Genomic DNA, 23,907 nt, shown 5'->3' on the forward strand with positions numbered 1-23,907 from the left:
TAGGCCTCTCTACACACTCACTGAACGGTGTACATGTCGTTTCCGACGCTGAACGTGGCGTCATCACACGTAAAACCATTTTTCATTTTTTGAGGTGGTGGCACAATTGCTCAAGTACTCTACATGAAATCGCGGGGTTTGAAAGCCCCAACGACCCCAATTCTGGCTGCCACAGTTGGCTATGGATCTTGACCCGATGTGCGACCAGTTTGTTGGGCCGCGCCGTTGCTTGGGCGCTCACACCAAACTCAAACTGCCGAGCGTCGGTTTTCCCAAAATGCGGCACGATATTTCGATTGAAAATAGGTTGGAATCGCGGAAACTGAGGACGCCATCTTGTTTTGTTCACGCTGGAGAGCGTGTTGCATGTGGCCGAGGAAGGCATCGCGCCTGCGATATGCCCCGTAATGAGCAGCGTAAGGAGGCCTGTCCGTAATACAGTATTTCAGTGTAACCAAATACACACTATATCCTAGCCAATCACCAGTGTTCTTGCCCCATTTTAAGTTTTTGTGGGCCATCGTCGCGCAGGACCGCCAGCACGTATGTGGCAAGCCGAGCACAGGCCTCAGTCCGCAGGCTCATGCAACGTTGATGTAGGCGTGGCGCAGCTTCAGCATCCGTGACGAGCCACCGATGCGGTCCTAGGGCGGAGCCCTGGCCAAATTTTTCGACGGCCTCTCGCGCGTCGGCCACGCGACCGCCTCCGTGAGATGCGCTTGGACAAGTTCCCCAGACCTGCGACGACGCTGGGAGCGACGCCACGTTATCTAGCATCGTGAGCGCCACGGCATCATGCGCTTGCGCGTCCAGAACGACCAGCGCTAGGGCCGCGTTCGACCTACGGCGGGTGTGGTGCTCGCGCGCTCGTCACTGCCGCCACACTCTACGTACATCTCGGGCGTCGACGCGCGACTCGTGTCTCGGCGCGAAGCTTGCATGCGGTTGGTCGCGCGCTGCACTCAAATCCATCGCCATGCCAACGTTCGCAACGACGGCCTTGCCGTTACTCAATGGAACGAGCGCAACGACAAGGAGAATATAATATTTTCTCTGCTCATATGCCATTTTCCATGACGCCGGCCGTGGCGGTGCATGGCCAAAATGTAGAAAATGTTGGAGAATGCTGGGATTATTTTCAACGGCCCACTACAAGTCGCTAGTGATGGAGAGAGATGGAACGTGCTGATTTGCGGCATTGTTGGGCACTGGGTGATTTTTCAACGAATTGATTTGCATCGAATCGGTCATGTCGCAGCCCGTTGTGCCGGAGGTCGCCATGTTGCCGCGCGCATGGCCGACGTTGGACCATATCTCTCTCACGATAACGATGACAATATGGATCATGAACGCGCGGGTGCTAGCGACCGTCCGGCAATTGTTCCTCGCCAATGCGGCATCGCTTCATCGACGTACGTATCTCGGCACGGCCAATACCGCCTACGGACGGCCAATACGCCGTGCAAAGCTCATTTCTCACGGCGCTGGCCGACCTTCTCGTCTCGATACGTCGCGTGAACAAGCTTGCGTTGCGCGGTGTGTTCAAGGTGCGCTTTCCGGACGAGGCGGCTGCGGCGCTCACCGCATGGATCCAAGCGACACCGCTCATGTCGCTGACGATGAAGAACGTGGAGGAGGTCTCATCCGCTCGACAACTCTGGGCAGAGCGAACGCGCGTCGCCTCACTTGAAACACGGCTTGGAGAGGACGGCGGGTCGACCTTGTGGGGTCACCTGACACACCTCGACGTCGAGCTCCTTCCACGTTCTCAAACGAGCTATGTGGTCGAAAGGCTCGTCAACAGCGCGCTCGTGTTGCTACACGCGCGTAGTTCGGACGTGAGTCAAGACACGGACGGTCCTGATGTGCAGAGCTTTCTCGATGACGACCTTTCACGTCTGACGCGGCTCACAACATTGCGCTTGACCAAAATCCATCTCTCGACGACCCACTGCCTCACGCTCGCACTGCTCTTACCGCGCTGCTCGCACCTCGGTCTCACGTCCAACAAGCTGCACGACGTTGATGTCCTTGCCCTCGCGCTGTTCCTCCGACACGCCGCGCACCTCGAGACGCTCATGCTCGTCAAACAAGGCTTTGGTGACGTCGGCGCATCGGCGCTCTCGACTGCGCTCATGCAAACCCTGTTTACGCACGCTGGACCTCAGCCGCAACAAGACCAAGCGCAGCGGCGCCAAGGCGCTGGGCTGCCTCCTCGCACATCATCCGCGGTTGGCGACCTGTCGCCTGCAAAACAACCCGCTGGGTGCGAACGGCGTTGCTGTGCTCTTGTTTGCGTGGACGTTAAGGTCGCTCGATCCTTCACAGCCAGGCCGAGTTCAAGGTTTCATGCGCGCCCGGGCCACGGCTTTTGCGCAAGCTCGTCGCATCCGGATGGTGCAGTCGTGACGTACTCGCCATTGCTGTTGATATGCAAAAGTCTTTCATCTCGCCTTTCTTGGCGAGCCCATCGAGACACGGGCCTTGCCAACCATGTTGGCTCGCAGGTCGTCGACGCCTAAAGCCGCAGTGCGTTCTGCGATGCGCTGCAATCCACGACGACGCTGAACGAGCTCGGCGTCTCGAGCGTCGGTAACCTCGGTGGCTTTCACCGTCGGCGACTCCTGTCGACCCTCCAGACCTTGGCATGGAACCCGCACTTGAACGGTCCCATCAACGACGCAAGGCTACACGACCTCACAACGGCCGTCAGCCACACCCAGCTTAAGTCCCTCAACTGCAGCATCTTCGGCTAACTGACGACCAGTCCAGCTGCGGCACCGATGCTCGCGCAACTCGGCTGCCTTCACCTCTGGGAGGTTCCTGACGAGCAGTTGTTCCTGGCCAGCTTGACGTCAGTGCCGGTGCTGACGAAACTGGTCCTTAGCAACGTGACCACGATCTCAACGGCCGAGACAGCAACACAGCTCATGGAGACGCCAGCGACAACATATGCACGCCTTAGGAGATATACGCCACCATGCGCTGCACCGGGATGGCGCCGCCAGCGGGCCGCCACGTCCGCGACCTCGACTTGAAGACAGACGTGCGCCATATCGTTGCGAACCCGTGCCCGTCGGTGACAGGTCTTGTGGGCTCTAGCTTTATAGTGTAGTTCAGTTCACCGAGTTCCGTTTGTCGTCGAGGCCCTCCCAGACGATATCGACTCTCACATCGTTGACGCACTTGGATCGCGTGCCTATCGAAGCCACCGCTGCCGTTTGATGCTCTAAACATCTGAATATGTGTAAAAGAGTGCGCTGGTCTTGACATACTTCCGCGGGGGTCGACAATACTACGACCAGGTTTAGGGTAGTACATCCCATGACACCAGTTTGACGGCGGTGACGTGTTGGGTCTCGTTGTCCGTAGCGATGCGATGATTTCAGGCGACTCAAGCAAAGAATGGACGCAAAGAATATACACGTGTCCATTTCCAACGCGACACTATGTAGCTAGTTGTTGCTCTGCGTTGTGATGGAATCGATCTTCTTGGCAAGGTTCCGGTACTCTTCGCAGACACGGGACCAGTCGCGGCCGCGCTTGTCGCCGCACGTGAGGTAAAACTCGCACTAAAACAAGACTGAGCGTGGCCGCAAAGGTCGGTCGTACCGCGTGCGTGTCGGTGCTGTGGCATGCTTTCGGGTTGTTGCGGCGGCAGTCGATGTCTTGAACGAGGCCGCCAAGGCGGTCCACGCGCGGCACAAAGTCGCCTCGGGGCTTGACCGTGAGCACGTAGTCGCGAATCGGGCGCTCGTCGTCAATGTCGAACCGACCGCGTGAATACAAGAGACCCGGGCCCGAAAATGAGACCTAGCGTACGTTGGTTTCAGTGTATCAAGACGACAACCACGCACCGCGGGCAAGTGCATTTTGGCGCCAACGACGGCGGCCATGGCGCCACCGAGCGAATGGCCTGTCACAACGATGTTGGACTTTGTTTTCTTGAGCGTCTCGACCTTGTCCAGCAGCTTTTGGTAGACCTACGATAGCAACAATATAGAAGAAGGTGTCAAAGCAGATGGTTGTACCGGTGTCGGGATGATCTTGTTGAGGAAACGTAGCGAGAGAAGGTTGACGACAAAGTCCTGGGGCAGTTGGCTCAGGAACGGGATAAAGATGTTAGCCGTTTGCATGATCGTGATGCCAAACCAGTAGTGCATGTCCTGGAGCGCATCGGCCGCCGACGCCGTGCCTGCATCAAATTTGTGAAATTCGTAAAATTCAAAGAAATACCTCGGATCGCGACGACGGTCACGTTCAAGTCGGCAAAGTCGATCTGGAGCCACTGCTGGTGGTCGGTCTGGAGGTTGCTTCGATCTGGTACGCTCCAGTTGTTGAGCGCCGTGCCGTTGAAGCGCTTCCCGAGCATCGCGTCTTGGATCTCGTTGGTCGAGCCGTACGCGGCGTCGGCCATCAAGACAAAGTCGATCACGTCGAGCGTCTGGTGCGAAAAGTGGCAAATCGGGTACACGGGAATGTTGAACTGCCCGGGGAGCGCGATCGAGACGTTCGGGTGCAGCGGATCGACGGGCGGGCGCACGTCGAACGAGCCGCCCTTGACAAACGTGCCAATCGCAGAGGCCGACGAGATGAACATGAAGGCCAGGAGCACGAACGCCAAGATAAAGTAAAAGAAGGACGTGCCAAAGATCTGCGGGAACCGCGTCCGGAGTGCCGACGCGAGGAGGAGGAGGCTGCAGCCCATGATGGGCCAGCCGAGCTGGAAGACGTAAAAGGACACGAACGCGCCCGCAAAGATGCACGGCAGCATCAACAAAATCTTGAGGTTCGGATGCAGCTTCCGGTACGGGTTCTTCTCGTTGACGGCGTGGACCGCGCGCGTGAGTCGCCCAGGCTCTCTTGGCGCGGCCGAGACGTCTTCGGGCTTGGTCCAGCCGAGACAGTAGAGCGCGCGGAAGCCAATGTCGAGGAGCCAGAAATGGTTGGCCCACTTGTCCTTGTGCAGACCGCGGACCTCGGCCTTCATGCGCTCGCGGTGCACGCGGTACGTGAGCACGAGGTACCGCATGCGCTTGCTGCGCGTGGTCCAGAAATGGCCGACGACCCAGACACAGAGGTAAAAGACGACCACGTAAAAGCCGGCTCGAAGGTACGTCGTGAACGCCTCCGAAAGCGAAAAGGTCGCAACCAGCGAAATCAGAAACGCAATCAGCGTCACGACCTCAAACAAAATCGGGCAAATCAGATCGACAAGGACAAACGTCGAGTAGTCAATGTCTCGACCGGCGACCGGGTTCTCGGCGTCGCCCGGCATGGCGCGCGGCTGGATCTCGAGCGCCGCGTTGTCGCCAAAGTACGGGTCCACGTTCGAGAGGTCCATGTGCTCGCGCGTCATGGCAGCCTTGTGGCGTGCGGCGTGGATGAGCACGGCGAGCGAGAGGCGGAAGTTGGCGAGGCTGCCTTCCGTGCCGCTGAGCGCATCGGAGAAGAGGCGCAGCGCCTCCTCAAACATGTACGAGAGGAAGAGAAGAGTCACGGGCAGCGCGAGGAGCATGAGGAAGGACCGGAGGTAGTAGTTGGGGTCTTCGCGCGCGGCGGGAAGAAAGACCGCGAAGAAGAGCTCCATGAGGAGCGCGAACGAGAAGATGACAATCGAGATGAGGACGAGGAAGGCGAGGTAGCCAAAGCGGAACTGGCAGAAGCGGCGGTAGTTGGTCCACGCCTGCTTGGAGCGCTCGAGCACGACGAGCTCTTCGCGACGCTCCTCGAGCGCGTCCATGTTGCCGTCCTTGTTGAGGATGAGGCGCACGAAGCGCGACCGAGCGCGGTGCAGGCCAGCCTTGGCGTCAACGACCATCGGCGTCAAATGGCAAAGTGCTGGGATTTGAAAGACAGACGCTTGCGTTGCCTGTCAAACGCGCGATCTGGGATTTACCTCCTTTTTCCCATTTTTATTGGACATGGTGCCGAATTGAATCTCCATTTGTGCCGAATCTAGAGACGTGTAAAACTTCGCATGGGATTTAGTTGGACATTGGATGGAAACATGGGACAATCAAACCGCCAGCTGGGTGACATTTTGACCAATGGCATCGCACGAGGCCGATTACGGGCCCTTGGCGCCACGAAGATGTTGCCAGATTGTCGCGAAGACGCTTGCAGGGATCGCTCAACGAGGCGGGTGATGTACACGTTTGCTCTTGCGATGATCAAATGTTGATAGAAAGGCTTTATCGACTCAAGACGTCGGTCACCTGTTTCTTCACTGCTTCAATAGTTTGCGTCTTGGTTTTGCCGCAATCGCTCTGCTCGGTGTACTGTCGTACGAAGCAAACGTGGTCTCATCGGCTGCATTCCCTCGTACCAACGTTAGCGAGCGTACTACGCAACATTGACCCAACGGTGGTCCAGGTCGGCAACATTTGTGGTGAAGTGTCATTCGTTGCGACAACGATATCGTCGCCATGCTCAAATTACAAGAATGTTGTTGGGGATCGCGTTCTTGACAGTGGATGGGCTCATCGTCACTACCAGTGCACATGTAGTGAAGTAGACGCAGACTACGGTGCGGTTCCTTGCTCTTGAACGCTTTCAGGGCATCTGTTGTCTACCATTGCCCACGTTGTACGACTGCGACGATGGCACCTCGAGGTCTGACTCCAGTGCCATATATATCAATGTATCGACTATGGGTGATTATGTTCCAAACGCAGTGCCGCCGACCCAGTTGCACCGGTGTCCTGATATGATGCCTACTCGCTGACACTACGATCGATCCTCTTTCTTTTGTTGAACAGAATGGCACGTTGGATCGCACCTTGCAACCAGTGTAGACGCACTGCGTGCTCTTCACGGCGTCATCCACCCATCACCTTGGCGAGTTCCTTTTCATACACACTGAGTGGGCCACTTACTTGATCTTCCGTGCTCGCTTTGACTTGTTAAGTACTTACCACTTTTCCCGCACAGTCATCGTGGCGGAGCCCGTGTTGGACCGCATCAAGTCGAATGGCAACCAAGCGGTTCCCAGACGTCCTATCCATCCCTGGGGAGATCCGGTGGCGCGAATTACTTGCTACGGAAAGCTTTCTTGATTATATCCCTGCTTTTAACCTTTTGTGAATGTTGCTCTAAAGTCTGTATTGCACTACGGGAGTCATCTCAGGTCACGCGCGTGGCGATCGATATTGGCTGGCTTTGGGCTGCGTGTCAGGATCATTTTCCGCGCACCTCGAAGCGTCTCGCGAATATATTTTTATAGTTTGCTCGTTGCGTCATTATGGCGTTAATTTAGAATAAAGTGGATGCTGTGCGGGCTAACGCTGCCAGCCTGTGGTGGGCTTGTTGCCGAGGCTTGTCGCTGGGCAGCCTTTTCAGCTTTTCGGCGATGGTACCGCTCGTGCTGCCGGTTGCGCTCCTTGTCCGGGTCGTCTTCGTACCGCGCGCGCAATTTGGCCAAGATGACGTGGCGGTGCCGCTGGTAGTAGGCGCGTGCGTTCGCTCGGGCTCGCTGCGTCCGGTCGTTTCCCGTGCTCTCTGCGTCCATGCTTATTATTTCGAAATGGCCACCGGCGACCGATCGAGAGCTGCATTGGACACGGCACTGCCGAGTGTCCAACGCACCCTTTCCGAGAGGCATACCCTCAACGTTTCTACTCGATCGTGGGTTCCTAACCGTGGTTGATCGCGCCCGTTGGAGTCCAACTGTAGCACTGAGAATGCTTCTGTGGTCGATATGGTGCCTATAAGGTGCTATGCTTAGTGTTTGTATCTCGAGCCATCGTGTTGGCCTTCATGCGCTGGCCGACTCTACCGTACGAAGGCCACGTGGCTGAGAAGGGCAGCGCAGAGATGTCAAGCCGTGGGATGCTCGCGGGTGATGGACAGCTTGATGGACACTGAAGCGTGTGACTCCTCCCGTGGACATGGCCGAGTACGAGTGTCTACAGTGGTAGCGTTGGCGTGTCGAACGCACCAAGTTCCAAGGTAGCCCTCGAATACAACCAGAGCGAGCGCTCTAAAGGTGTCATCACTCGGGATACATGGTTGGCCCCAGAAACGCCTCGTTCAAGGACTATTGAGGTGCATGCTATGTGGGGCATCGTGCACTTCTATGGCCCAAGACCGTTTCAAAATGATTTGAAAGCGGCAGTAGACATCGTGTCCTCACCGCGTGTGACTCTGAAACACATGTGTTGGTGGTTCCACGGTCTACACGTCCGCCGCCGATCCGAGCTCTGTACGTATTCGGAAGAATACTGTGTCCCAATCACTTCTTATTGAGAGCCGAGTCGTTGCCAGCGTTCTTCCTTGTACGTGTTTCGTTCTTTAAGCCCAGGGCCTGAAGGTTGCAGTGGCATCCGGCTTTATACATCGGACTACGAGGCCGCATCTTGCTGTCGCCGACAACGGCACACTACATGAACGGACGTCGCCGACATGGACTGTCACACCATCTACCTCGGTTGCGATGGGCTGCATCAATCTTGTTTCAGTCGGATGAACACGAATTGCAAACGTATCTAGGACCATTCTGTGGTTATCTAGTGCATTCTTACTGCTGCTTGGTCTTGAGCTTGCGCATGGGCACAAGCGAGAAGACGACGTAGAGCACGGCCATGATGATGTGGCCCGAGAACTTCATGTGCGTGAGCGCCGCGAGCGAGTGCTCCCACGAGAGCGCCTGGAACGGGATGACGAGGTAGTGCAGCGTGAAGATCGTGCAGATCGTGCCAATGACGTCGTACACGCGCTTCTTGGCTCCGAACGAGCCGTCGGCCTCGAGGAAGTAGGGCCGGATGCGCTTGAACGCGACGCGGTTGACGGCCGTCGGCAGCGGGATGCTCATGAAAAAGATGTAGTACCCGGGGTAGAAGCCGTGCCAAAACGCCGACACAAAGTACGTGGCCATGAGCGAGTTGCCCGTGCGGCTGTACACGTAGCGCTCGAGCCACGCCTGCGTGCCCTTGTTCCACGCGCGCGAGCCTTCGCGGATCGACGGGGCCAACTCAAAGCCGAGGACGTCCATGTTGCTCACGCCGTTCCAGCCCTTGGACGCGCCGTCGGCAGCAAAGCCCTCGAAACCAAAGCCGCAGAGCACAGTCGCGCCCTCCGAGATCTTCCAAGCGCCGTAGTACTTGGCCTTGACGAAGAAGAGGCAAATGTACAGCTGCAAAATGCGCTCGAAGTGCGGCAAGGCAGCAACCTCGTCGCTGTAGAGCATCGTGATCGGGTAAGCGCCGCCAAAGGCCACCATGAGGCCCATAAAGGTGACGCCGACGACAAACTTGGAGATGGTCGCGAGGAAGCGGCCGGGCCCGAGGCGCTTGGCGCCGTTGACAACATCGAGGTACTCGCGGAGCTCAAAGGCCGGGCCGGCGAGGAACGTCGTGAAGCAGTAGACGTAGGCAAAGAACTCGAGCAGCGACGGCATCTTGCTCACGCTGAGCGCCTTGCGGCTGGCGTACACGCGCGCGAGGCCCTTGTTGTCCGTGGGCGAGTTGAGGCGCTTGATGTCGACGACGCCGTCGTAGTAGTTGTACGCGAACGCCGTGAGCTTGATCACGAGGAGCATCTGCGGGCCGGTAAAGTCGAGGCTCCAGCCCATGTAGTCGACGTAGATGCGGTAGAGGTGCGCGAGCGACATGTACGTCATGTTGAAGAGGAAGACGATCGACGGTGCAAACTTGGCGGGCGCGAGCCACACGAGGAGGTACGTCAAGAACGACATCAAGAACGAGTGCACCCACTGCGAGCCAAAGACAAACTGCGCGAGCGAGACGCCGACGCCGAGCGAGTAGAGGTGCTTGAGCGTCGCGGTCGGGAGGAGCTGGAAGAGGAGCGCGAGCGGGTACACGGCGAAGAGGCACACGGCGTAGCGCACCTGGTCGAGCTCCATGCCGGCGCCGGCCGCGATCTCGTTCAAGAAGGCGTTGGCGGCCTCAAACTTGAGCGGCGTGAGCGTCTGGGCGACACCGTCGAGCTGCGTGAGCGTCGGCGCGATAGCCTCCATGTAGCCATCGAGCACGCGAAGGGCGGACCCGAACTCCATCGTCGCTGGCGTGGCGGAAAATGACAAATGCCACTCAGCCATCCTGCCTTCGTCCATCATCCGCCGCTCGTGATTGGCCAGTTGTTCGCATCAACACCGTATCCGGTCGTTATCCGGACTGTCGACGCAAGATTCAAGGCTTGCGAGCAGTGGCCACGAACGCTCGATCCGCGGACTCCTTGACCCAGCACGGAACGTTCGATGCATGATGCGCGACGAGCACACGCAGCAGCGACGAGGCTTTAGACACTGCGTTGCAAGGAGGCGCTAGAAACGAGCGTCTGATGGCGCAGAAGTAAGACTGCCAGCGAGAAACAAGATAGAAATACGACTGCAAGATGGACGGGACGAACCCACTGCATGTGCTCCCCAGTGGATGCTACCAATGCAAGCTGATGCGAAAAGTTGTCAGCATGCACGCGCTCAGCGCGCAGGGCGACGCAAGTCATTTCGTGTCGCTGCACGTGTGCAGTTGCTGCGACGGTGGACGAACGCTGTCGAACGCTGAAGCGCACCAAAGGTTGTCGCCACGTGGTGTTAGGCTCGCACGATCGCGAGACAGTCCGTGGCTACCGCTGGTGCTGGCTCCGGCCATCGAGCGCTGCCGAGGCTCCCCGATCCACGTCACCGTCGATGACGTGCAAGCGCAATCGAGCGAGCCAATGGCCTTGCGGGAAATCCGTTAAAGTGCGTTTTTGCGCACTTTGCGTGTGTTTTTCGGCCTGCGTCATAACCGGCGCTTGGATTGCGTCGATACCCGCTGGCGCCAGCGTGGCAGCGCCGAGTTCCAGCAGTTGGCGCGCCCAAGCTCAAGTCGCCCCGAAGCTACCGCACATACTACGTATACAACAATCTCAGTTCTCATTTCACATATTCCGATGGAGGCGGTGGCCGCTCAGCTGGATGCATATGCGCTGGCGCTCTGTCCGTTCTCGTTTGAGCTGCTGCACGCGCACGTCGCGTCGCTCTCCAAGGTCCTCGGCTTCGCGCCCGACCAGCTGCGCTACACGCTGAGCTTGTTTGCGGCGTACCCGCTCGCGCTCGCCTTCCGGACGCTGCCGCCGCGCGCCAAGCACTGGTTCTCGTTCTTCTCGGGCGTCCTCATGGCGCAGTTCGTGCTTGGGTCGCAGTGGATCCACTCGTTCGTAGCGTCAACGGTCACGTATCTTCTCGTCAAGTATGCGCCCGCGGCCCGCGCCCCGATGCTCGTCTTCCTCTTCAACATGACGTACCTCTCGCTCTCGCACCTCTATCGCATCTACGTCGACTACCTCGGGTGGAGCCTCGACTTTACCGGGCCGCAGATGCTCCTTGTGATCAAGCTCACGTCGTTCGCGTACAACGTGCTCGATGGCGCAGCCGCGCCGGCGTTGGACCTTCCGGACAAGGTCGCACGTGTCCGCAAGACGTATGCGATCGCGGAGCTGCCGTCGCTCGTGGAGTTCTACGGCTTTGCGTTCTGCTTTGCCACCTTCCTCGCCGGCCCCGCCTTCGAGTACCGCAGCTATGCCGACGCCGTCTCGGGCGCAACGTTCAAGCTCGCGCACAAGGCCTCGGCGCTCACGTCGTGTTTTGCCGCGGCAGCCGCCAAGCTCACGATCGGCGTCGTCTGCATGGCGAGCATCGCCAAGTTTGGCGCAACGTTCACGCTCGAGAGCGCATTTGGCGATGCGTCGGCGCCGCTGCTCTACCGCGGGTTTGCGATCTACATGGCGCTGCTCCTCACGCGCTGCAAGTATTACTGCGCGTGGAAGATCGCGGAAGGTGCGACCGTGCTGTGCGGCTTTGGCTGCGAAGGCATTGACGGCAACGGCCGCGTCGTGGGCTGGAACGCGGTCTCGAACGTCGACATTCTCGGCTTTGAGCTCGGCCAGAGCATCCGCGACCTCAGCCGTTCGTGGAACAAGGGCACGCAGGCGTGGCTCGAGCGCTACGTGTACAGCCGCCATGGCAACTCGCTCCTTATCACGTACTTTGTGTCGGCGTTCTGGCACGGCTTCTACCCGGGCTACTACCTCTTCTTCCTCACGGTGCCGCTGCCGACCGCCGTCAACCGCCTTGCGCGCGCCAAGCTCCGCCCATACTTCTGCGCGCACGCTGCGTCCAAGGCCGTTTACGACGTGCTCAGCTGGCTCTGCACCGTGGTCGTCATCAACTACCTCGCCGTCGCGTTCGTGTCGCTCTCGTGGAGCGCGTCCATTGCGCGCTGGGGCCAAGTCTTTTTCGCGGGCCATGCCGGGCTGGTCGCGGCCTACGCGATCCTCATGCTGCTGCCCAAGCCGGTCAAGCAAATCTAAGCGTTTAAAGTTGCGTTTCTTTAGTCTGATATCTCACTATCCGGATAAAATGTGTCCGACGTTTGGGCCGGTTGTGGGTGGCCGTCGTGTGCACGCTTGGCATAGGCTCTGCGGCATTGCTATGTAGCATTCTATAAACTCTTCGAGGGACATGGCATATGCGATCAAAGTCCTTCGCAGCTGCATGGGCCCGCCATTGTCGACGTACGACAGGAAACCGATGGCTTGCCTTTTCTGTCAACACCTTCTAGATCTGCGCAATTCTGCGGTGCCAGTACCGTAGTAAGTAGCGGCGCCACGTCGTCAGCGTCAACCTACATCTTCGGGCTGCCTCTCGGACTTGCATTGCGCCATGCGTGCGTGACGGAGAGAGACTGAGCGCCGCATCGAGGTGGAGTGAAGCAACGATCGTCGCTCGTAGGTACTACAGCGGTAGCGAAGCTGGTAGCGACAGTCTCTGCCGCATTCTCGCTTCATCGTCTCGTCCCCACCACCAGCCTTTCGTTTGATTACAATCTCCGGACCAAAACCATGGCGTGGCAACTTGGTTGCCCATGACGTCGATAGCGCGCGCCTCTGATTGGGCGAGAGCTTGAGTGGGATGACGTCATGCCGCATCCGGATGCGGTCCCGTCGTCCGAGTTCGGGGCACGCCTAAAGTGCGACATGGCAATTATCTCTGATTTCGTAAGCGATCTCGTTTAGGTACGATCGAACGCCACCTGGCGCGTCGTTTCAAGCTGCCGTTCCCTCCGCGGGTTCTCTAAAGTGCGGTTGTCGCCGATCTTTGTGATGTCATATCCAGCCGACGCGCATGCGCCGCGCTGTGATTGGCCACGAAGAGGCATAGAGCGATCTTGGGTGACGCTGTTGATGCAACCTCGGCTACAAGAATGCGACAAAGTCTCAGTTTGCATTTTGCCTCGTCCTGACAACACGATGAGCTTCCCCCGCACGCCCGCGCTTCACGAAGAGTACCCGGCGCTCAGCGTCCTCTACCCGTTCGAGTGGGAGAACAAGTGGTTCTTCACGTGGGAGCACGGCTTCTGCAAGGACACGATGCCCCACGTCGTCGTGCTCTGCGCCATCTACTGCGTGCTCTGCCTCGGCGGCCGCGAAGTCATGCGGTCGCGGTCGGCGTTCGGCCTCCAGACGGCGCTCGCGCTTTGGAACCTCGGCCTCGCGACCTTCTCCATCATGGGCGCGATCCGCACTGTGCCCTTCCTCCTCAACACGCTCGCGGTCCGCGGGTGGCACCACGCCGTGTGCGCCGAAGCCATGCCCCACTACGGCCACGGCCCGGTTTCGTTCTGGGTCACGCTCTTCATCTTCTCCAAGATCCCGGAGCTCGTCGACACCATGTTCATCGTGCTCCGCAAGAAGCCGCTCATCTTCCTGCATTGGTACCACCACATCACGGTCTTGATGTTCTGCTGGCACGCGTACGCCAACCTCTCGCCCAGCGGTCTCTTCTTCGTCGCGATGAACTACACGGTGCACGGCGTCATGTACTTTTACTACTTCCTCGCCGCCATTGGCATCCGCGCGTCGTGGGCCAAGTTTGTCACGATCATCCAGCTCCTCCAAATGGTCGTCGGCGTCGCCGTCTGCGCGTCCGGTGTCTACTACGTCAAGGCCGGCGTCACGTGCGAGCTCGACCGCGAGAACCTCAAGTGGGGCATCCTCATGTACTCGAGCTACTTTGCGCTCTTCCTCAAGTTCTTCCTCGAGCGCTACTTCTTCAAGGCGCCGGCCAAGAAGACCGCCGCTATCGCGGACAAGAAGAAGACGCTCTAAGCATTTGTATCATTAGTAGTAAGAAACACCTTTTTGGCCAATCGCAGTCACGTCTTCGGTGTTGACGCAGCAACGCGCTGAAGGACCATCCGTGGCAGCGCTTGCTTCATCAAACCTTCAGATGTGGGGTTGCATGATTCGAACTTGGCTCGAATTCGCAATCGATCCGTGCAGCGCTTGCGAATGCAGTGCGTTCACTGCAGCAAGGCCATAAACCTTGAACGTAAGTTTATGGCCTTGACTGTAGGTGCGACGTCAACACGACCCTTCCTCTCGACGCATAACGCACGAAGGACCTTTATGACGAAGCAATGCCAACTTGATGCAGAGCAACTTATGTTTACGCAGCGACTCGCGCAGCTCCAGGACACCTTCGGTGCTCACCCAGTCTATAAGCAGATGACGATATTCCACCCATACACTCTAGTCGCTCATGGTCGCGCATCGTAGACAATGTGATCTATGATGTGCGATGCAAACTCAGATCCATCGATGCGGCCAACGGCGACGCTTCTTCAATGGAATGCACGAGGAATACACATAGTATTCGCTTGTAGAGGGTCCACTTCAAGAACGCGGGCAGATCACGCAGGCACGATGTACTTCATTGAGAGAGACATTCGTGCTTGGACGATGCAAACGGTCCACAGCGCTGGATCCAACCTTCAAAACCTCCGTGTCAAAGGCTGCTGGGGTGTCGATACAGTCTTTGATCCTCACAGACACCCCGAGATCGAGACCCGATGCCTTGAGCTAAATGCACTGGCGATACTCTTGCAGCCCGTAAACCAAAACTTCTTTGAGAGCAAGAGCGACGCTGGCATTCGGACGGCAAAAGATCGCAATCTGGTCACCGCGGCCTGCGAGCCAATCACCGCCGGCCCTGCCACCTCGTATTAAAAATAAGAGCCACCCTTACAATTCACCTGGTGTAATTAAAAATGCAATAAAATACGCCGCCCGACCACGAACCCATGAGCGAGCTACCACCGCTGGCGCCCAAGCCGCGCGTCAACTTCCAGTCGTTCCGGCCCGAGACGTATGGCACGGTCGCGCCTCTCTCGGAGCTCTCGGGTCACTCCAACTACACGTACGCGCTGGGCTGGAACGCGGCCGGGAGCCTCCTCGCGTCTGGCAGCACGGACAAGTCGCTGCGCATCTGGGACCCCGAGACGAACATGCTCGTGACCGACTGCATTGGCCACGGCGACTCGGTGAACCAGCTGACGTGGGACCCGACGAGCAACACGCGCGTGGCGTCGACGTCCGGCGACAAGACCGTGCGCATCTGGGACACGAAATCGTCCAAGGCTACAGCCAACCTGCCTTTTTCGTCCGAGATCATGAACCTCGCATACAGCCAGGACGGCAAGTACATTGCTGCGGGCCACAACGATACGACCATCTAGTACGCACAGCGTCCTCTTCGCTCGCTTGTACTCATTGCATCATGCATGTAGCCTCATCGACACGCGCAAGAACAAGATGGTGCGGCGCATCGTCAACCTCTTTGACGTGAACGAGCTCCAGTTCTCCAAGTCGGGCTTCCTCTTCGTCGCAGCTGGTACGCTATTGCTATGTGGCGCCTCTCGGATGCGAAGATCTGGTGTAGGCCATCCGTCGGGATACGGGACCTTTGAGGTCATGAAGATCGCACAGGACGACAAGGCCGTACCCCCGACGCTAGAGAACGTGACCAAGGTCATTGCGCACTCGGGCAGCTGCTTTGCGATGGACCTCGACCCGACCGGCCGGTACACTAGACGCCCTTGCCATTTCGTACAATGATGATGGATGTAGGCGACTGGCCCTCGGCGGCGCTGACTCGCTCGTGAGCATTTGGGACCTCGAGGAAGTCTACTGCGAGCACACGTTCATTGGGTCGCAGTCGCTCATCCGCACTGTCTCGTTCTCGCACGACGGCATGTTCCTCGCCTCGGGCAGCGAAGACCCGTGCATCCCCATTCTGCACGTGCCCACAGGCGAGCTCGCCTTCTCGATCGGCATGACCGACTCGCCACAGCAGATCGCATGGCACCCGGCCAAGCCCGTGCTCGCGTACGTCGGTGACAAGGGCGCGCTCGAAAAGAACAAGGATCGACTCGGCGCGATCAAGCTCGTCTCGTTAAAGGCGCCGTAAACACGCTGTATAAGTGTAGAGACTAGAGCTCGTCCTTGGGCAACAAAGCGCACGCTATCGGATTGGTGACGCCCATTCCGTCATCGACACGCGTCGTACCTCGCAGCTTGTGCACGCAGACGGGGTCTTGCTGGGGCGAGAGGTTGTTGTAGAACGCTGTCGTGAGCTCGTCGGCGAATTCGTCGACAAAGTGGTGGCACTAGACGGCGAGGTGGTCGGCTGCATGCACGAGAAGAGAAGTTCTACCGCGTTGGCAACGGCGTACTTCAAGCGCCGATGGGGCGTGCCGGTGCTCGGCACTTGCACGTCGTCGCACACCGTGTCGAGCACTTCGAGGATGCGCCCCTAACAAGCGAGCATTTGAGGGACTATCAGAAGCATGTTGTCAACCTCGCTGCGAGAGTACGGAATTTGCTTCTTCTCTTCGCTGATGCGAAAGACGACCTCCATGTGGTGGTCGTTCTCGGTTTGGTTGAGCTGCGATTCGATGTCGTGCACAATCGTCCAACACACTAGTACGTCGCATGAGTCGCATGCGAGGATGGACGCGTCGACGGACAGCAGCAGCCGGCGGGCTGGGTCGTTGACGCGCACGTGAGCTCTGCATGGCCGATCTTCTGAAAGGCCTTGGCATGGTCCCAGCGCGATTTGACCCAGGCGTTGGCCACCGCCAGGCTCATGGCGACAGCCACTACCGGCGCGCAACGCATGTTTAAAACTGAGATTTCACAAGTCAGATCTCATCTGGCACCAAAGACGTACCGTCGCCGCCTGCCCGGCGTCGCCAACCAACGACAGCAGCTCTCGTAGGCTCGATCCACCGATCCTTCTCTAGCGTCTCTGCGAGCCAAGCACGAGGCTACATGCTGATGCCCTGCGCGTCGAGCCTCGGCGCCCGTCGATCCCGGCTTCCAGAAATTTCCACTTCGAAAATTGACACGGTATCTTTCCTGCCGGATACGGCCATAGGCATTGCCATACAAATATCAAATGGTTTACCAGCATCCGGATATTTTGAGCTAGCTGGGCAATACAAATGCATACTTATACACTTGATATTTGTATGTCGCTTAGGAATACCATCGCGCGTTCGTTTTTCGAAGCGTTGTTTTCCGGACATCGGTCCGTATCCGGAAGATCGACCTTGCATTTCGGAGGTCATTTTCCGATTTGCAACACGAACATGGGAGCGCGGTCGATTTGGAAGGGGCTGCTGTTGCTTGCCACGGTCCTCTGCGCCATGAGCATGCAAGCTTCCGAGGTGCATGGGGCCAAGGTAGACGGCCTCGTCGAGACAAGCTTGGGCGTCGACCAGCTGGACGGCGCGCTTCTCAATGGCGACAAGTTCCAGTTCCAGGCCGAGGTTAGCCGCCTCATGGACATCATCATCAACTCGCTGTACAAGAGCAAGGAGATCTTCCTGCGCGAGCTCATCTCGAACGCGTCGGACGCCCTCGACAAGCTGCGCTTCCTCGCGCTCTCGGACAACTCGCTCCTCGGCGAGAAGAAGGAGCTCGAGATCCGCATCTCGTACGACAAGGACGGCAAGACGCTGACGATCCGCGACACGGGTATTGGCATGACCAAGGACGACTTGATCAAGAACCTCGGGACCGTGGCCAAGAGCGGGACGGCCAATTTTGTGCAGATGATGCAGAACGGCGCGGACGCGACCATGATTGGCCAGTTTGGCGTCGGCTTTTACTCGGTCTACCTTGTCTCGGACAAGGTCCGCGTCGTCTCCAAGAACAACGACGACGAACAGTACATTTGGGAGTCGAACGCGAACGCGAGCTTCACGGTGACCAAGGACCCGCGCGGCAACACGCTCGGCCGCGGGACTGAGATCACGCTCTTCCTCAAGAAGGACGCGATGGAGTTCCAGGACCAGGCCAAGCTCAAGCAGCTCGTGTCGCACTACAGCGAGTTCATCAACTTCCCCATCTACGTGCACACGAGCCACGAAGAGACGGTCGAGGTTGACGAGGACGAGGACGAGTACGAGGAGGTCGACGAGACAGACGACACGTCGGCCGAGACCGAGACTGAGACTGAGACTGAGACCGAGTCGGACGAGCTCGAGGCGGAAGAGGAGCCGGCGGCGTCGCCCGAAAAGAAGACGGAGAAGAAAACGGTGTGGGAGTGGGACCGCGTGAACGAGGTCAAGGCCATCTGGACGCGCAACAAGGAGGACGTCGAGGACAAGGAGTACCAGAACTTCTTCAAGGCGATCGGCAAGGACGCCAACGACCCGCTGACGTGGATCCACTTTGTCGCCGAGGGCGAGATCGAGTTCAAGAGCATCATGTACATCCCGTCCAAGGCCCCGCACGACCTCTACCAGCGCTTCGAGCACAAGCGCGCCGACGTCAAGCTCTATGTGCGCAAGGTGCTCATTTCCGACTCGTTTGACGAGTTTTTGCCCAAGTACCTCAACTTTATCGTCGGCGTCGTCGACTCGGACGACCTCCCGATCAACGTCTCGCGCGAGACGCTTCAAGAGAACAAGATCCTCCGCGTCATGCGCAAGAAGCTCATCCGCAAGGTGCTCGAGATGCTCCGCAAGCTCAGCGAGAACGACACGTCCGACGACGACGACGACGAGCCCAAGACGTCGGACGAGACCACGGACGACGCGCCGGCGACGACCGACAGCGCCACGTACCTCCAGTTTTGGGAGAACTTTGGCAAGAACATCAAGATCGGCATCATGGACGACGCCGCCAACAAGCCCAAGCTGCTCAAGCTCCTCCGCTTCAAGTCGTCGCTGCACCCGGACAAGTACATCAGCCTCCCCGCGTACGTGAGCCGCATGGCGTCGTGGCAGGATATGATCTATTACATTGCGGGCGAGTCGGTCGAAGCTGTCGAGAAGAGCCCGTTTTTGCAAGCGTGCAAGGCCAAGGGCGTCGAGGTCCTGTACCTCGTTGACCCGCTCGACGAGTACGTTATGCAGCACATCCCCGACTTTGATGGCAAGAAGATGCAGTCGATCACGAAGGAAGGCCTCAAGTTTGGCGACGACGACGAAGCGACGCTCACGCGCCGCCACAAGCTCTACACGGAGCAGTACGAGTCGCTCATCTCGGGCCTCAAGGAACTCTACGGCGCCAAGATCTCTAAAATCACCATCTCCAAGGCCGGCCTCGACACGCCGGCGGTCATGGTCACGTCGCAGTGGGGCCACTCGGCCAACATGGAGCGCATCATCAAGGCGCAGACGTTCGCCAACCCCGCGGCGGCCAACCCGATGGCGCAAAAGATCCTCGAGCTCAACCCGCGCCACCCGATCGTCGTCAAGCTCCGCGACCTCTTCAACACGGCGGGCGAGTCGACCGAGACCAAGGACCTCGCGTGGCTCCTCTACGACGCGGCGTTGACCAACTCGGGCTTCGCGATGGACGACGTCGACCACTTCTCGTCGCGCGTGTACCGCATCATGAAGTCGAGCATGCAGCTCGACACGCTCGAGCTCGAGCCCGAGATGGAGCTGCCGGCGATCGTCGAAGAAGAGATCAAGGACGACGACGACGACGACAACGAGCCTGCCGAGGACGAGCACGTGCTCTTGGACGACGAGAGCTCGACGACCGAGGACGAGCCATTGATGGCCGACGACGAGCCGGCAGTGGCTGAGATGGACGCCGAGACGGATGCCAAGGACGAGCTGTAGGCAGCGGAATGCACCCACGACGCGACCGTTGTACATAGTACTACTTCTGTGCAGGAATCGCAAGGCGATTTTCTGGGTGAATATACTGATATTTTGGATACGGGTTGCGCCAGAGCATGTAGTTGCACGCGGACGCCCGCAGAAGCACGCAATTTGCGGCTACTTGGTCAGTTGTTTGCCGAAACCAGCCAGCAACTGGTTCATTTCGCACTCAGATTGGATCTGAGTCGGTTGCTGAAATTTTGGAATTGCGTTTGAGCGAGGATGGCAAGAGCGACGACGTGCATCATTCTCGCATTCGCCTCGCTCTGCCGACGATGACCTCGCTCCTCTCGCTCGACGTCCACGTCCACCCCATCGACCCCGTGCGCGGGTCCCGCGTCGCCCGCACCCTCGCGCTCTCGACGGTCGCCGGCCGGACGCTGATCGTGCTCGCGGCGCCGCCGTCAAAGGACCAGCCGGTCCCGCCGATCGTCGACGCATATGACCTCGGCGACTGTACGCGCGCCGACATTGTGGCGCCGACACCGATCGCACCGACGCTGCTCGACCTCGGCTTTGCGACCGGTCGCCAACTGCTGCTCGACTGCCACTCGGTGAACGCGCAAATGGACTTGCTCGAAGCGCTGCGCCCGTTTGTGAGCGAACGCAATGCACCCGACGGTCCCGTGTGGCGCCAACTCCTCGCAGCGACGACGACGAACGCGGCTGCGCTGCCGCCGGTGACGCACTTGCCGTCGGTCGCCGACGTCCAGGCGCATGTCCGCGGCATGAAGCGCATGTACGACCTGCTTCAAGCGATTCCATCGGCGCCGGCGCTCTACGAGACGCTCTTGGACCTCGAGGCCGCGTATGTGGCCGAGCACGTGTCGCTTCGGACGGCGCCGGCACCGGACAACTTTTGCCACACGGTGTACCAGCTGCACCCGCTGGCGTTCGCCCTCGGGACCAACGCGCCTCGGCCGACCAAGAAGTCGCTCAAGATGATCGCGGGCGTGTGTCCCTACTGCCACGCCGAGCTGCCGCGCTGCACCAAGGACAGCATGTATTTGCAGCAGTGCGACATTCGGTGCGCTTCTTGCCACGAGCTCTTTGGGCCCGAGACGTACTACAAGACCGCGCACGGCACGACGGCCTTCAACGTGCCGCTGCGCAAGACGCTGAGCGCGTGCCCGCACAAGACGTGCCGACACCCGATTGCCGCTGACGCGCAGTTCCGACTGCACATCCTCGGCGACGTCATTTCTTGTGCCAAGTGCAAGAGCGACCTCGCGTACGAGACGTTCCAGATCGCCGTCTTCATCCAAGAACACCCGACGTTCGAGCTGCTCACCAACAAGAAGCGGGCGCACGTGACGCTGCGCATCGCGGCGCCGGGGATCCCGACCGACGGCACGTGGGCGACGTTCATTTCCGAGGTGCAAGCGCGCATCGCCGACGTGGCCGACACGGCGTGCAAGGACGGCGTGTACTTTTTCCGGCAGCTCATCCACCGCGCGCTCGTGCTCGTGCAGGTCAACGCGGTCGGCGCCTTCTCGATCGACCTCGTGCAGGCCATGTACCGCCAGCTTGACTTTGTGCAAAAGGTGTGTCCCAACGTCGAGTACTGGCTCAACGACGACGTGCTCGCAACGAGCCTCGTCCGGTACCGGCAGTTCATCGAGGCTGTCCGCACCAAGAAGGCTGGCGAGATGCTCGTGCCGACCATCGACATTGATTTGGCGTGGCACACGCACATGACGATGCCGCCAGAGTACATTCGGTGCAGCTCCAAAGCCGTGGGTTTTGTCATGGACCACGACGACACGGTCGCGGGGCCGTCGCTCACGACTGCGTTTGCGGCCACGCGCGGCCTCTGGTCGTCGACGCACGGCGCCGCGTACTCGCAGTACAACAGCAAGGACTTTGGCCTCTTTGCGGCCAAGGACGTTCGGTTTGCCCACGCGCTGAGCCAACTGGCGGACGATGCGACGGTCGTCCTCTCGCTCATTGGGACGCCCGTGTTTGACCACCGGACGCGTGTCAACGCCTCGCACGGCGACGCGCTCATGCAGGCCAGCGGAATCTACACGACCAAGGGACCGGTCACGCAAGGCGACAACAACGTCGACACGGGCTGCGCGCTCGGCGGTTGCGGCGAGACGGGCCTCATGAAGCTCCTCGGCATCAAGCACAAAGTGCGCTAAGCTTCCTCTTCCTCTCTGTCTATGATAATGCAATAGTCTTGTTTGTGGCATCTTCAAGTGTACGTTTGTGAGAAGCGTGGTCCTTGCTGGACTGTTGGCGTTGCCAATGGAGACGCTGGCTTTTCATGCCCGAAAGACTCGGCGATCAAGTTCGTCTCTCGGGTCGATGTTGACGGGACCAGCCATGTCTTGGTCGTTGTAGTCTTCGCCACCAACGTCGCCATCGATCAAATCGTCGTTGTCGATGGCGCAGCCGTCGTCCATGTCGTCGTCGGGCGACAAACCAAACGCAGAGATCGCATTGCGCACCAACGGGTCGAGATTTGCCCACTGGTCCTGCGCCGCCCAGACAAAGTACCCCAGCGGCATCAACGACGCATCCTGAGGCCACTTGGCGTCGCGCAGCGGGACGTGAAAAAGCAGCGGAATGAGAGCTTGGCCGTGCAGTGCTTGGTACACCTCAATGCACTGCAGCACGAGTTGCACCGGGTAGACTTTGTTGAATGTCACTGCGAGCGGCTCGATCGACGGCACCCGAAGCAGTGCCAGAGACGCGCTATCGCTATACTGGATCGCCATCTCTGCAAGCCACGCATCACGTTTGGCGCTGAGCTGGAGCAAGTCGACGTCCCAGAGATCTTGCGGCCACGGCGGCTGCGCCGGCACAACAAACGATAATGGCGGGTACGCCGGGTGCTCGTCGGCGAGATGCTGCATGGCACCGTTGACCAAGTCAAAGCATAGAGGTGTCCACTCAAAGCCGAGAGCGTCGAGACGAGCCACCATCCACGGTGCGAGACCGGTCGGAGTCAGTAGGCGAAGGGATATGACAACGCCGCCGAGTTGGAGGCCGTGCACGGACGCTGGCCAGGGCTCCATGGCTTCGACGACAAAGTCCTGGGGCACTTCCAGATGGTGGTAGATAATCTTGAAGGTCTCCAGCGCTTGGAGCAGGGGCGTCGACTGGTCGTCGACATGAGCTTCGAGCGGCGGAGACCGAGTGCGAATAGCGGGTGGCGCACCGACGTCGGGCTCGTAGGCGCTCGCTGGTGATGGCTCCGGATGCGCTGGCGAGCCGACGGGGGTCGTCGCTGCGGATGGGCGCGGTGATGCGACATGGTTGTCGACGACGGGTGGCGGGGCCGTGCCGATGCACATCGACACTGGCCACTCGGCAGCGGGTTCACTGGCCGCTGCCATCGGTGTCCACGGCTCGAGTGCAAAATCGTTTTCGTCGTCTTGGACGTCGATGCCTCCGACGTCGTCATCCATCGTGTCGTCGTCATCGTTTTCGCCGCTTACATTGTCGGGTGCAGCGCAAAGGGACTCGATGTCGTCAGCCGATGCCGGTGCGACCTCGGGCTCCTGGGTGGCTGTTGCTTGTGCTTCTTGGGCCGTTGACAAATCGACCGCGGCAAGCGTTGCCGAGGTTGGCACCGCATCACGACGGAGGGTAGTATCCGCTACAGGGCCGATGTCCAAGCTACTCACCGGCGACGCACCAATTTGCCCACTGGTTGTTGCTGCTGACACGAGAGAACCATCGCCTTCTTCACCCGCTCGAATTGCATCGACAGCGGCAACGGTGGCCGCCGGAACCAGCCGGTAACTTCTCGCCGACGTCATGACGTCGACCCAGTGACCGAGCCGCATGCCATGCAAGTCCGCCGGCCACTCGGGCGCGCTTGGCACAACAAACGCTGTCGGCACAGACACTCGATTGTGGACCAAGTGGTACGTGCGCAGACCAACGACAATACGGCGCCACGTCTCGGCCGAGTTGAAGACAAAGCCAACGG

At 59.1% G+C, this 23,907-nt stretch overlaps 10 protein-coding genes across 10 annotated transcripts; 6 read left to right on the forward strand and 4 right to left on the reverse strand.

The window, feature by feature from the left end:
• Positions 1–1,391: 1,391 nt before the first annotated feature.
• On the forward strand, positions 1,392–2,756 carry SDRG_15930 (hypothetical protein; the record flags this gene model as incomplete). Its single annotated transcript, XM_008622116.1, has 3 exons — positions 1,392–2,146; positions 2,190–2,309; positions 2,531–2,756. 3 exons carry the CDS (start codon positions 1,392–1,394, stop codon positions 2,754–2,756), a joined length of 1,101 nt encoding a protein of 366 aa, XP_008620338.1.
• Positions 2,757–3,406: 650 nt separating this feature from the next.
• SDRG_15931 (hypothetical protein) lies at positions 3,407–5,839 on the reverse strand. Its single transcript, XM_008622117.1, has 5 exons — positions 4,237–5,839; positions 4,032–4,195; positions 3,858–3,983; positions 3,613–3,813; positions 3,407–3,572 (listed from the first exon to the last, which is right to left on the reverse strand). The coding sequence occupies exons 1-5, from the start codon at positions 5,819–5,821 to the stop codon at positions 3,456–3,458; spliced, it is 2,193 nt and encodes a 730-aa protein (XP_008620339.1). The 5' UTR covers positions 5,822–5,839; the 3' UTR covers positions 3,407–3,455.
• A 2,635-nt stretch (positions 5,840–8,474) lies between these two features.
• SDRG_15932 (hypothetical protein) lies at positions 8,475–10,085 on the reverse strand. Its single transcript, XM_008622118.1, has one exon. It carries the CDS (start codon positions 10,073–10,075, stop codon positions 8,519–8,521), a length of 1,557 nt encoding a protein of 518 aa, XP_008620340.1. The 5' UTR covers positions 10,076–10,085; the 3' UTR covers positions 8,475–8,518.
• A 661-nt stretch (positions 10,086–10,746) lies between these two features.
• SDRG_15933 (hypothetical protein) lies at positions 10,747–12,381 on the forward strand. The gene has a single exon (XM_008622119.1). The coding sequence runs from the start codon at positions 10,894–10,896 to the stop codon at positions 12,310–12,312; it is 1,419 nt and encodes a 472-aa protein (XP_008620341.1). The 5' UTR covers positions 10,747–10,893; the 3' UTR covers positions 12,313–12,381.
• An 836-nt stretch (positions 12,382–13,217) lies between these two features.
• On the forward strand, positions 13,218–14,155 carry SDRG_15934 (hypothetical protein). The gene has a single exon (XM_008622120.1). It carries the CDS (start codon positions 13,252–13,254, stop codon positions 14,107–14,109), a length of 858 nt encoding a protein of 285 aa, XP_008620342.1. The 5' UTR covers positions 13,218–13,251; the 3' UTR covers positions 14,110–14,155.
• Positions 14,156–15,083: 928 nt separating this feature from the next.
• On the forward strand, positions 15,084–16,249 carry SDRG_15935 (hypothetical protein; the record flags this gene model as incomplete). The annotated part of the gene is made up of 4 exons (XM_008622121.1): positions 15,084–15,517; positions 15,570–15,673; positions 15,722–15,863; positions 15,910–16,249. The coding sequence occupies 4 exons, from the start codon at positions 15,084–15,086 to the stop codon at positions 16,247–16,249; spliced, it is 1,020 nt and encodes a 339-aa protein (XP_008620343.1).
• Positions 16,250–16,271: 22 nt separating this feature from the next.
• On the reverse strand, positions 16,272–16,959 carry SDRG_15936 (hypothetical protein; the record flags this gene model as incomplete). The annotated part of the gene is made up of 5 exons (XM_008622122.1): positions 16,272–16,303; positions 16,349–16,448; positions 16,496–16,594; positions 16,640–16,761; positions 16,809–16,959. The coding sequence occupies 5 exons, from the start codon at positions 16,957–16,959 to the stop codon at positions 16,272–16,274; spliced, it is 504 nt and encodes a 167-aa protein (XP_008620344.1).
• A 466-nt stretch (positions 16,960–17,425) lies between these two features.
• SDRG_15937 (heat shock protein 90kDa beta) lies at positions 17,426–20,089 on the forward strand. Its single transcript, XM_008622123.1, has one exon. It carries the CDS (start codon positions 17,433–17,435, stop codon positions 19,920–19,922), a length of 2,490 nt encoding a protein of 829 aa, XP_008620345.1. The 5' UTR covers positions 17,426–17,432; the 3' UTR covers positions 19,923–20,089.
• Positions 20,090–20,139: 50 nt separating this feature from the next.
• On the forward strand, positions 20,140–22,160 carry SDRG_15938 (hypothetical protein). The gene has a single exon (XM_008622124.1). It carries the CDS (start codon positions 20,240–20,242, stop codon positions 22,106–22,108), a length of 1,869 nt encoding a protein of 622 aa, XP_008620346.1. The 5' UTR covers positions 20,140–20,239; the 3' UTR covers positions 22,109–22,160.
• Positions 22,123–23,798, reverse strand: SDRG_15939 (hypothetical protein). Its single transcript, XM_008622125.1, has one exon. It carries the CDS (start codon positions 23,759–23,761, stop codon positions 22,232–22,234), a length of 1,530 nt encoding a protein of 509 aa, XP_008620347.1. The 5' UTR covers positions 23,762–23,798; the 3' UTR covers positions 22,123–22,231.
• Positions 23,799–23,907: the final 109 nt, after the last annotated feature.

This window comes from Saprolegnia diclina, assembly GCF_000281045.1.
Source record: "Saprolegnia diclina VS20 unplaced genomic scaffold supercont1.107, whole genome shotgun sequence".
NCBI lineage: Eukaryota > Oomycota > Saprolegniomycetes > Saprolegniales > Saprolegniaceae > Saprolegnia > Saprolegnia diclina.